Source organism: Leuresthes tenuis, unplaced genomic scaffold, assembly GCF_036924035.1.
Source record: "Leuresthes tenuis unplaced genomic scaffold, fLeuTen1.0.hap1 SCAF_21, whole genome shotgun sequence".
Lineage (NCBI taxonomy): Eukaryota > Metazoa > Chordata > Actinopteri > Atheriniformes > Atherinopsidae > Leuresthes > Leuresthes tenuis.
The window spans coordinates 4,014,239-4,027,405 of NW_027325375.1; the positions used below are offsets into that span (position 1 = coordinate 4,014,239).

A 13,167-nucleotide genomic window follows, 5' to 3' on the forward strand; every position below is an offset into this window, starting at 1 on the left:
TTTTGTTGCTTGTCTGTTTGGAATTATGTTTGAAATTCTTTAGATCTTATCTAAATTGAATTAGAGAAAATGTGTGAGAGTTGACAAACTTTCAAGAACCAGATTAAAGGAATCAAATGTTTTCTTTACTTTCCATAGCATATTTAATCAAATTATTCATAATGCTGTCTAGAGAGCTGAGAATAATTCCTTACAGACAAAAGAAACAGTCACCCCTTTAAAAATGGGGGGGTGACCTGATGTTTCCTGTCTCCAATGTGCTGAGTGAGGCCAACCAAATGAGCCTTTACTATTGCTGTTTGAAAGCCAAGTATGGCTCTGAGCCATATAGCTCTTTCTCTTTATGTAGAAGAGACAGCAAATGGTAACATTTACATTTACACTTCTCCTTTTCAGGTAAAATAAAGCAAATGTATTCTCGTGGAGATGCACACATCCACATAACATGGCTACACATGGACTGCTGATATCTGCTTAATACAAAAAAACAAGAAGAAATAATAAGGAAAGTTGTTGCATTATCATTCAGTGGCATCAAAGGCAGTCAAAGTGGGAGAATTAAATCCAACTTGTTTAAATTGCGCTAATATTATACTTTTGTAGTTATAAATTTGCTTGCAAAATGTGCATATCCAAATCAACCCCCTTCCACTGAACGAGAAGTTTTTTTACGCTGCTTTCAGTGGCTGGTGGGGAGCGTAGTTGGCAGAGATGACACTCTGTATGCAAGAATGAAACAAAGAGATTTAGATGGCCATGACTCCATGTGGGAACCAATCTTTGTGGACGATGCAGCTATTGGACTTGGCGAACAAAAGAATAAGGTATTGCAAAAGTCTTCCATGATACATATAGAGCACTTATTATGCTGTTAACTTTTTATGATGTAAACGTAACATATTGTCAATTATATTTAAAAATTAGCTTAGTGTTTGATAGATTAAACCAAAACAAAAGCTAAAAGAAGCAAAAAACAATCAAAGACAATTATAATACTCTCCTGTAGGTTTGAACATATACCCATTTCAATTGTAGTTGCTCAGTATATTATTGTGAATACTTTCTCATGACTTCATTGCTTTTGGAAGATCATTTGATGATTTACTGTAATAATTTTAGATTTGTAAGACAGAGAAATTGCATCACATTCACTCATGATTCTTTTCCTGGGCAGATGGACACACATGAAAACATCCTTTTGGGCACCCTGGATATCAAGAATGACATGGGTGTTACAGAGCTTGCTCTGGGTCTCAATGACCCACGAAATACCATGTTAACATATGACAGTTCTACTCTACAGTACCGCAAAGCAGGGCTGGCAAGGCACAACTTTGGCCGAAACACACTGATGACTCAAAAGAAGAGCCGACTACGGAGGCGGGCTTCTCAATTAAAAATCACTATCCCAGAACTGACTGATGTAAACTCTATTGACAAATGGTCAAGGATGATCTTCCCAACAGTTTTTTCCTTCTTCAACATCATTTATTGGCTTTATTATGTCAATTAAAAAGAAAAAATGGACTTGAGTGAGGGTAAGAACAAATAGCAAAACATGTTACTCATTTCCTCTTTGTATCTTTGTTTCATATTTATGTGATCTTATAAAACTAGACTGAATTACTGTATTCAGGACGGGATGAATCAATCACATCTTAAATTGCAACATTTGCTGGTTAACACGTGAAAACACTTACAGAAGAGAGATTACATATATATAAGGTGCCTGTTAAAAATCTTACTCGTATTGTGAATTGCGTATCTTGCCATTTTCTAAATGTTTGTTTGCATTTTTTATGTTTTTACTTAAGTTACATCATCAGTATACATGATTTACTGCCAAAAATCTATCAATTGGATACAAATTGATAAATCCACATTCTTCTTAAATTATGTTTTCTCTTGCTTACACTGCTTTAAAATGCTGAATCAATTTTCAGGTTAACAGGCCTTTCTATTATCAGTTATGTCAAGGATCCTAAACCAATTATTAATATGACTGATTTAATGCTGATGATGTAAAGGGGAGATACAGGACCCTGGTATTAAAAAAAAAACAATTGTATTTTGTTACATGAAAGAAATTTCAGCTTTTCTACTGTATCCCACTTGGAGCTCTATACAATTCATTTTAAAGCATTTTACGGATCAACCCTTTTAGGTAGATGACACTGAGTAAGACCTATCTTTTCAAAAAGTCTAGTATATCATTCAGAATGCACTTAACAAGCCTGTTGAATGTGTCAAATAAAAGAATAAATGCCTCAAAGTTAAGAAGAGTACAACAAAAAGTACCCAACTTGGATTCATGTTATTGTGCTTTATACTCAATGAAAGTTTGCAAAAAAAGATGAGACAAAATATTAAATATTTGTCTTTAAAAAAACTGGCTACAGTTTCATCATAATTAGTGACATTTGATTTGACCTCAAAGCACATGTATAGTAGGCTACAAAGTATGGGTGACTTTGATTAGACTGTATCTGAACAGGGTAGACTGATCATTAAGCTACATGTTACCTGTATAGCAGTTTCTATAAGGTCAATATCATATAACAATTTCATTTTGAGCTCTTAATTCTCACTTTCTTGGATACATATAGACATATACATATAGAAATAGTTCACAACTGTAAAAAAGGCACTTTATTAGACATGATGATTCTTTCATGGCACAAAACAGATGGTACAAAGGTACCCAGAAAGGACAGAATGCATAAAAGCACAAACATCATCTTCAGTATTAGTTTTTCACATGATTATTTGTATGGCTGATGTCCAAATACAATTCCCTTTTTTTGACTCTTAATATATTCATTATCTGCCTCCCAAGATTTTTTTCTACTTATTTAAGATCACTCAGTTATTAAGTGCTTCCACATTGAAAAATAGGCTAGCATCTGTCCAAAACAAAGTTATTACATATAAAAACCACTGATGCTGCACGCTATACTTTTGACAACAGAGTGACAAGGCAGATTTACTAACTGGTTTTTGCACACTAGTTCTTAAAAGCCATAGAGGCTGAACCACCCTTCTGCTGATACTTGGTGCTTATAGGGCTTGTCTTAAGAGGAACTTTATTGATGTTATCACTCTTTTTGTTGCAGTCAAAACATGATCGACAGGTATAGATAAACTTAGGGCTGCAATACACCACAGTGTCATCCTCCTTTGCCTACAGATCTGACAAACCGATGGTATGAATGAACTGGGGTGTCATGAGAAACCAAATCAGTCATCAGAGTGTGAAATATAAATTGTCAAGTTGGGGGAGTCAAGATGAAAATGTTGGATGAACAACAAAGACTCATGTGAATTTGTATCTATGTAGACACTGCTACAGCAGAGGAGAAGATGGATAGAAAATCTCTGAAATATTATATTGAAGTGACAATGGACACTGAGCCTTCACCTTCTCTGTCTCACATGCTTTTATTGAGTTTACCTTAAACAGCACAAATGTAACAAAAGTAATACATTTCTCTCAGTATATCATTAATTGTGGAAGAATGAATGACTACATCTGTATTGTATAGTTTGATTATTGTGTAGCCACATACAGATGTGATACACTGCATGCTCTGTACAGTGGCATCTCTTGATATTCTGTTTTTAACGGTTTTTATCTGTTTCTTTTCTGTAATTCAACTTTTGAATTTGTGCTGTTTGCGTTTAATTCATATCACAAAAGAAGCATGCAGACTTTATGTATGTTATTAAAACTTTTGTTTTGATAATTTCAAGTATAGATTGTGATACTGAAAATACAAAAAAAAAAAAAAAGTATTATGCATTATGATGCATTTTCTCAGCCACTGCCGGGCAACAAACACTACCCTTTGAATAATGAACACACTTGAACAAAAGATTAAGTCTAGTTCAGGGTGAACTTTGGATTTTCAGCTCACTGGTATGGTCAACTATGGTACATGGCATTTCTCACAATGTGTTTATTCCATATTTTCTGAATAGTTGTACGTTTTAATTGTCCTGGTGATGATGTTGACAAAAATCATCTTTCATGTTTTTTAAAACAGGCTTTTTTCATTCAAAATAATTTAATTTGTAGTTGAGTTTAAACAGCATACATAAAATGTTTCAGATGAAATATCTAGAATAATTTAAACTTAAACTTATTTAAAAACTTAAAACTGAAAAGTATAGAAACCTGCTCAAACACCCAGGATAGGTGGAGGCTCTAAGAAATTAAGAAAACATGTACTGTATATACCAGGTGACATTTTATTCTGTCATATATTGGAATGTCATTTTCCTGTAAATAGATACAGAAAAGACCAATTACATTTTCAATATTGTTTAAACTGTAACGTTATGAGAATGCACAGGGCGATGTGAAACAATGTAAATAATCTGTCAATAATCTAAAATGTCACTTGGTCACGTTTTGATTTGGTGGTTGCTCGGATCATCAAAGTATGTCTTTGTTTTTGCCAAAATATAAACATGTATTTTTGAATGTAGTTGATTCTTTTGCAGCATGTATTTGCTGGAACATGTTAGCAAAAGTATAACAAGTTCTGGCACCAATTGTTATCTAAATACAGTTTAACACATACCGTCTTTACAAAGACACACACAAATTCACTCAAACAATGGCTGAAGTGATATGGAGGCTGGCAGTGCCTCTTAATTATGTCAAAATGTATCTATCTCAGGTCAGCAGGATTCACACAACTACAACCACAGATAACTATTTCAAACCTAATAACTGTCCATAAGAAAAAGTAGCTTTCTCTATTTGTTTGCTTTCTGTGTTCAACATAAATCCCACACATACAGCACACATCTATAGTACTTACAGCATGGCACAGTAGTTGAAGTCTTTAAGATACTAAACCCACCTCAGCCACAGTTATGTCTCAAGCTGCCAATTCTGACTCTTCAGAGTAATGCTGTATCTGGTATGATGTAGTGTATTTAAAGTGTGCAGTGAATGAATGTCAGCAAGACACTAATGTGTTTTCAAAGCACACCGATATCCAGCAAGTAAGTTCTGCTTCATAAGTTCTACACTTTGGATATATGTTTGTACAACATAGCGCTTTTTATGTTGCATATATTTTTATACTTCTATATTCCATGTAAAAAATCTATATATATCAAAAAAAGGAGAAAAAAATGCAAACACCGCTGTTTAAAAAAATGTTCAATAATGTCCAATTTTCATATTTATACTATACCAAATGATTACATTGTTCTCCAGGGATACTGAATATTTAATGAGAAGTATGCTAATTAAATCCTTCCATGATACGTTGTGTAAATTTTACAAGTTTGCAAATGGTTTGAAAATGATGTTTTTCTTTGTTCCTGGATAGTGGAGGTTTGTAGAAATGCAAGGTTTTCAGTGGATAGAGTCTTGAGACTCCTCTGGGGAGTAAGGATAGAATGGCATTGTAAAAGCCTACATGACACATCTCGGTGACAGTGTACGTTTGCACACACTCACAGAAGAAGCCTTAGCCTCCTGCTGCCATGGACCTCACTCCAAGCAGCTTCAATCCCTCTTACCCTCTCAGCACCCGCCACCTTGAGAAATCCTATGTGCCACTCACAAGAACATTCCCAGAAACCCAGAGCTTTTTCCTTCTCAAAGATAAGCCCTGTACTATTCAGTCTGTCTTTACTATGAAAAAACAATGGGAATTACAACATTGTCAATAAATATTGTATACAGTTCTGAATCTATGTGCTTGTTTCTGTACTTTATTTAGAGCATAAAACACAAACAAGAAAACCTTGATTGTTTTATGGGTGTGATTTGACACCAGCATTTTAAGAAGTACATCCAGGCTACTCACTAAATTCTGGGTTATGCAATGACAGTGTTCTGCAGAAGGTCTAGTTGTAAAAGTAAAGTGGTATTAACAAGAACAAATCTAATCAGTATTCGATGAGACAACAATTTTTCAACAATTTCTGAGAAAAGGTTCCTAGAAAAAAGTGGTAAGAACCTTGTCTCTTCGTGGACTTCCAGGGTTTTGCTGGTGCTGTACCACCTCTCTTAGGTGTCCTTGTTCATTTTGTGGTTTGAGATAGTCGTTTATGCTTCTGGCTGTACATTTGTGGTTATTTGAGAGCAATCAGAAGCCCTCCTGATGTTATTACGTGATGAACACAGATTTGTATGTGTTACTCAACAAATCACCCCACTGAGACCGGATGTACATGTGCCAAATAGCTGATCATTTCTGGAAAAGCACACAAAATACAATCAGTTGTCAGTTCTGAGTTTCAGTTGATGTACAGATTATTTGAACATTACTAAGAAGACAGTACTTCTTTTTCACTTTTATCTTATTCATGTTGGCAGGTGGGGTTACCAAAGTAATATTTTGTCCAACTTAAAAATGAAATTATAATGCTATTTGCAATACAATGCACACAACACTATCAGACATAATAAATCCAAATTCTTGAAGAATCAGAAATAGTTAAACAAGTTTTATTAGCCATAGATTGGGCATTAAATGGAGTCATGCTCAGGGAGGTGGAAGTCTGATTATTAGTAGAAACTACCTAAGTTAGGTGGCCTAAAAATCTTTTAGGCTTTGATCTGTGACCCTCATAGATTCCACTCAGATGAAACAACCTGAGAGTGGATGTACAATCTTCGGGTAACACAACATAATAAATCCAGGTCCTGCGTATCCAAGCAGGGACATGGAAGAAGAGTTTACTGACACAGGAGGATGAGATCTTTATCCATCATATTAGATCCAATAGATAACACTGTCAGGCAATCATAAGCTAAAGCAGATAAAACATAATAGATACAAAGCAAAAACAGCAGAAAAGAGAAGAGCAGCACTACAGAGGAGCAGGACATTCACATCATGCCTGATGAGGCCAAACTGCCCAGCCCTTCTGTAGCAATTAGAAAGGTACAGCCTACAAGGAACAGCATAACCAAGTGGCTGCAAGTGGACTGGTGAGAAGTGTTCAAAAGGTGGTTAAGAATGACAGAGCTAAGATGCCATTGGACGTTTGGATCCAGAGAGATTCCCAAATGATAATAACATCATCAAGAAGTAACAATAGAAATTGTGAAATAGAAAAAATTGTGCTCTACATGTGCAACATTGTCTGAGAAGGCTTCAAAAGCAGTTACCTACAGAAAACCAATTAGATGAAAGTAAAGTGAATGTTTAAGTAAAAGAGTCTTAAGGTGCTCAGGTTTGGGCCGCAAAACCTCCATCCATCCATTTTCTATACCCACTTAATCCATCGGTCAGGTCGTGGGGGGGCTGGAGCCTGTCCCAGCGGTCATCCGGCGAGAGGCATGGTGCACCCTGGACATGTCACCAGTCCATCACAGGGCCACACAGAGACAAACAACCACACACATGCTCACATCCAACCCTAAGGACAGTTTTTTTAGAGTCACCAATTAACCTAACATGCATGTTTTTGGATGGTGGGAGGAAGCCCTGCTGCAAAACTTCTTTTTCAAAATAATCGAAGCAAATTCCTGTTTCAATTGTAAATCATCAGCTGCAGTCATCTTGTAGTTGAACAAATTGCTATAAAAAGCTACAATTAGGATTACGTTTACATACATATGATGTGACATGTCAAAGCTTTTAGCAATGTGTTGTTGAACTAAGGAAGAAATTTTCTCAGAGTTTAATTGAAGTTTGGAGTACTGGGGTAGCTGGAGTACTTGTGAGGCGACAGTGCTAACCACTGCACCACCGTGCATTTAGAGTAGGAAATTCAGTTAATTTCATATCCTTCTCAAAGATGTTACTTCACCCCTTTAATACACTTCACTAACTCATACACTGGGAAGATACACTATCTTCTTTCACTTAACACAAAACAATACATTTAGGAGTTGAAATTCTAAATGAAAATGTTGCAGTAACTATAGTCTTTCCTTTAATTCATGACTGTTATCCTAACGAATCTTGTAATTTTAAGATCTGCAGCTTGCTTCCTACTGACAACACAATTTTAATAAACAATGTTTTTTTCCTTTAACAAGTCCAAATGAGCCAATGATTTACTCACTCTGCCAGGGTACGTAACAGTCCAACCCTGTGTTATCATGATTTTTGCATTTGTTTTTCTGAGTCCAGAGTTATCTCTACATTAACCTCCTTTGTGAGCACATAAGTGTGTGCATACATGCTGTTGGTATTCTCATCAAATGACGTTGGTTTTATCTGTACTGTACTCCTTCTGTAGTGTAGAACTGTGGGTAAAGCTGGTGGTTAGTAGGATTCCAGGTTGTCAAATGTTACCCTGTCCTAATATCTTAGAAAGCCCATTTCAATTGCATGGCTTTCTTTTCTCAAGCATCTATATAAAGCATATAGGGCTGATAGATAAAAATCTATTCAAATTTGCATACCCTTTTATACAAGCGCAATGTGATGCGATGATTTCAAACAGAGAATGGCGTAGAAATAGAGCTATAGTGGCTTTGCATGGTGGGACATGAGTCATGACACAGAACTGTAGGCAGCCCTGGCATTGCAACAAAGATGTTAGTCTAATGCAAAATGTTCCTTTTCATCTTTCACCCACAACACCCTTTTAGGTCATCCCCCACAGTCTTTAGTTTCAGATTACATTGACAAGGGAAAGCAGTGTTTGTTCAGCCAAGATGTCATACAGTCATTGTAAAGGGTGACTCACTGTTGATGGGAAATTAGAATATAAAAATTAGGTTAATAACATTTCAAGCTAATGAAGAATATATGACACTGGAGCTGTTCTTGTAAGTTTCTGTGTGGCCATAAGTATATGCTTTCTAGTTTTTTTAATTTACTTATATGAACGTCATGTTTGACACTGCAAGACTTGCTGTTCCAACCCTCTGTCGCAATTTGACTGATCAGTTAGTGATGTGCCAATAGAGCGGCAACAGCCACAGCTAGCTCTCAATGACTGCAGCACAGATAAATTACATAAGCAGTGGTTTAGTGTAGCAGCAGTGCCTTTAACGTGAGATAAACAACCTGATCTCAATATGGCTGCAAAGCCTCAATCTTTATACCACCGCTTCCTTCTCTCATTTTTTTTTTTATTACCTATTCAGGTGATTTAAAGGGGACAAAATGTTTTTTTTTCTGTGTATGAGAGCAAATGTATTTAGTGTGCTGTTTAGATTTGTAGATTTTGTTTAGATTGCTACCCCCGCGACCCGATTCACAGATTAAGCGTATATAGAAAATGGATGTACGGATGGACTTAAGATGACTTCTAGTTTTAGCTATTTTGCATTTTTCATTTGGCACCATCAGTAACAGGTGATAAAAGCTATGGTTCCTCATGTTAGCCACTTAAAAGCTAAACAAAACCCAAAGGAGTGGAGCAATTGTGAGGACCAGAGTTCATGGATCCAACATGTGACAGAATAATTATGAAGTGAGTTCTCCTGAGGTGCAGGTTTTAACAACTAGAGCCAGTTCAGCACATGATTCACAGCAAGATTGTGTCCAAAAGAGGGTGAGGTAGCCCTCCATCTCTCTATGGTCCAACTGCAGAAAAGGCAACTGTAAATATTCAAAAATAAAATCCTCAGTTTGGTACATGATCTGAGTCTCAGTGTCTTACCGTACCGTATGCTTTCTTACACCATAGTAACACACTCCATAGGTTATTAAGTACTATAGATTTCAAAAGAGGCAGTCCTCAAGGATTAGAGGGTCAAAGGTGAGTTGAGTTCTGACTTCTCGCACCCCAAAATGACCCACTTAAATAAAGAATAATCAACAAGTAATGACATGGTGTGATATGTTGTGTGCTGTTGTTAATATTAGGTTCCATTTACCTAACCTCAAGACCCTGTAAGGACCTTGTTTAAATCCAGGCAAATAAAATGTTATTATTTTCTCAAAGAGAAACAATTATTTAATTATCATTTATCAATTTATTTGTGAATTTTGGATAAAAGCATAGAAATCAAACAGGAAGGTTACTATGAAGACAATTAGAGGAAGAAAGGGTATGAATAAATAAGTTTTACTTCTTCATACCCCCTTTCAGACAATTTGCATTAATTAATGTCATATCTGAAGGTATTTATACTTACAAGTTTATTCAGTTGGAAATGTTGTTTATATTACTACTACTGGTGAATATATATATATATATATATATATATTGTTTGGGATTGTTCTTTTTGTAAATACTGTTTACTTTTGTGGTAATTGTCTGAAATAAATTAATTATTCAATTAAATTAAATTCTAATTCAAAACCTTCTATATGGTCAGTTAATCCAGAAAAATGCAAAAGCTTTAAATTAACATTCAAGAGCAGTTGAAAAAAATCACCCCATCAAATCCTATGATGAAACTGGTCTCATGAGGACAAGGAAACCCATTTACTTCTGCTGCAGCAGGTAAGTTCATTGGAGTTATCAGCCTTAAAAAATCAACACATCAGATTTGAGTCTACATGAATGCTTCACTGAGTTCAAGAGGCATATAGAGCACATCATCTGTTCAGAGGAGACTACATGAATCAGGTCTTCAGGGTTGAATTGCAGCAAAGAAACCACTGCTGATGGAAGCCAATAATAGAGCACACCAATGGTAATCTTTATTTTGGTCTGATGAGACTCCAAACACCATGAAGTTACCATGAAGTGCTACAGTGAAGCATGGGGGAGGGAGGAGGTGGTTGTCCGTGGGTGTTTTTTTTTCTTCTGATGACTCTGTTTCACCACACCACCACTCTGACCCTTGCCTTCTTTTCATTCACCCTTAATACTGTGAAAATATCCAGGCATAACAAGGTCACTTGGCCAGATACATTACTCAGATTATACAATGATATAAGGGGTAAACTTAGTTTCTGTTGCCTTTGTTTGGCAAAAGTCTTTCCTGACAAAGCTATGGAGCTAAGCTGAACCGTTTCAGTCAGCAGGGCAGAATAAGGTTTGCCGATCAAAGCTTTATGTTTGCAGTTTCATTTGCTCATTTCATTTTCTCATCTCATGAAACATCTTTAATTTTTGTGTCTCTTCCTTTCTCCCTTGCATGCGTGTTTCTGTGGATAATGAAGAGGAATACATGTTAATGAGATGCTGCTAGCAGACTAATTAAGATTCTGATTAAAGTGAAGATATTGTCAGCCAGTCCCAATGTGTGCACCCACGTGACTGTGTGTGTTTATGTGTGACTTCCCACTGGCTCACTTGTTGAGAAAATTGCACCAGCTCTAACATCAGTGGAACAGATTATACAGTGTAGTGCATCTGCTTTTTCTCTGGGTAACAATCAAAACTAATTTTCTCTACGATTGTTACACTATTAATATAATAATATAGTTTAAATATGAAATTGTGAGATTAATATTATTCATTCATGAGACTTATGATACGGTTATGCTACTTATGATACATTTTACCTCTCTGAAGGTAGAAGCCAACTAATACATTAATATTAATACACTAATATACTTTTGTTGTTCGAGTAAGTCACAAAAAACTGAGCTCCGGGTGTAGCAGCAACTTCCGTAACAGATTTGGTGAGCAAAACAGGACTTTTTCCAAAACCCTGTCTTACACAAGTCATGGAGATCTTTCAACTTAGGGTTTCATCCATGACATAAGAGTTAGGAATTGGCAACTTTAGTGTCAATTTCTCACCTCAAAAGTCAAAGACCTGTTGATCATGTGTCGTGAATTTACCACAATGTTTACAACCGTTATTCGCAATTAAAAGTTATGCAGTTAGATAACAGTGTCAGGATTTAGGTTTTGTTTCATATATTGTCTTGTCACTTCCTGTTTTATTTTGAAATATTGACGTCTCCTCTTGTTTCAGATAACTTGCCTTTCCTCCCGTGTCCAGTGTCTGATTGTCTTCCCTGATCCCTAAGTGTTTACACCTGTTCCCCTGGGATACTCATGTGTTTAAATAGTCTTCATCTCCCTGTGTCCAGTGCCAGTTTGTCGGGCCGTCAGTCCGTCATTCTAGCCATCCGTAGTATTTATTCCCTGTGTCCACTGAAGTGAGCATTCCTCCTTCAGAGTTTTGTTTTGTTAAAGTTTGATTCTGTAGCCATCGCTTATAATTCTCAGTGTTTATAACCTGCTTTGTCTCAATTTTCATGACTTTTTACAGACAGAACAGAGGAGAACACACAAGGCAAGATTACAAAATAACCGCTATTTTGCAACAAATCAACCGTATCTATTCTAGCTACACCAACACCGTAAGTGTGGTGATCTGATTGAATGAGGATGATCCTCGCTGTCACACAGATTACTTTGTTTAAATTGATGTCTGTTCTCAAAGTTGGTTTGGGAAAGAAAAGTTCAAAGAAAACACTGAAAAACTAAACTTTGGTTGTTTATTGATTCTAAATATGAATCCTTTTTGTTTTTAAATCAGACTTTTTATACCAGTTTAGTTTCACGTCAGTGCACAGTTTTTAATAAGAAACGGCTTGCTTTGAAAAGAACAATATGTTTCAACAAAAGGTAAACTTTCGATAAATATGATTTCCGATATCACTGTGATGCAGGATGAAGTTTTCTTTGACAATAATAAAAGACAACTTTTTTGTCTTTTTATTTTTAAGCTTGTTAAAATGTACATGTAGTGTCTTCTTACGTGCTAGTTAAGACACATCATGAGCAAACCGTAAACAAAAAAAAGCCAAACATTACCTCCTTCACCAAGTTGGACCAATGATGGTCTCCTTCAAAATAGGCAGGCTTTGGTAGGGAAAAACTTAAGGAACCAGGTCGTTAAATTTACCGCGCTAATTTTCAAAATGAAATATTAGTATTGAGCAGAAAAAATTAATAAAGCACCCGATTTTCCTCTTCTGAAAAATAAATAATATTGGCGTATGGTTAAGCAGTGTCGCACTCGTTTAAACGGCAGACCTGACTGTAGAGGGCAGCGGGCATGTGGTGGAGTGCAGAACCAGGACCAATCTGCATATCCATTAATTAAAACTGAAAAAGAAAATATATAGAGTTACATCTGTGCCATTTAAGACATAAAGATGATTATTTTCAAGGAAAAAATGTAAATATGTGATTTTGATCAGCAGAGGGTTTTTAGGAGTTTGATTAATGTTAAGAGAAAGACTAATCCCTTACATATGCATGTACACATATTGTAGGCATAGAGTGATGTTTGGCAAAGGGGATTAGATTACATATTAGTAT

At 35.9% G+C, this 13,167-nt stretch overlaps 1 protein-coding gene across 1 annotated transcript in view; it reads left to right on the forward strand.

The window, feature by feature from the left end:
• Window positions 1-5,706, forward strand: part of LOC140280076 (gamma-aminobutyric acid receptor subunit beta-2-like) — a 71,093-nt gene extending 65,387 nt beyond the window's left edge. The window contains exons 9-10 of the mRNA XM_072375340.1: window positions 684-824; window positions 1,175-5,706. Coding sequence (XP_072231441.1) covers window positions 684-824; window positions 1,175-1,513 — 480 coding nt within the window. The 3' untranslated portion in view covers window positions 1,514-5,706. The remainder of the gene's footprint in view (window positions 1-683; window positions 825-1,174) is intronic.
• The last annotated feature ends 7,461 nt before the right edge of the window (window positions 5,707-13,167 follow it).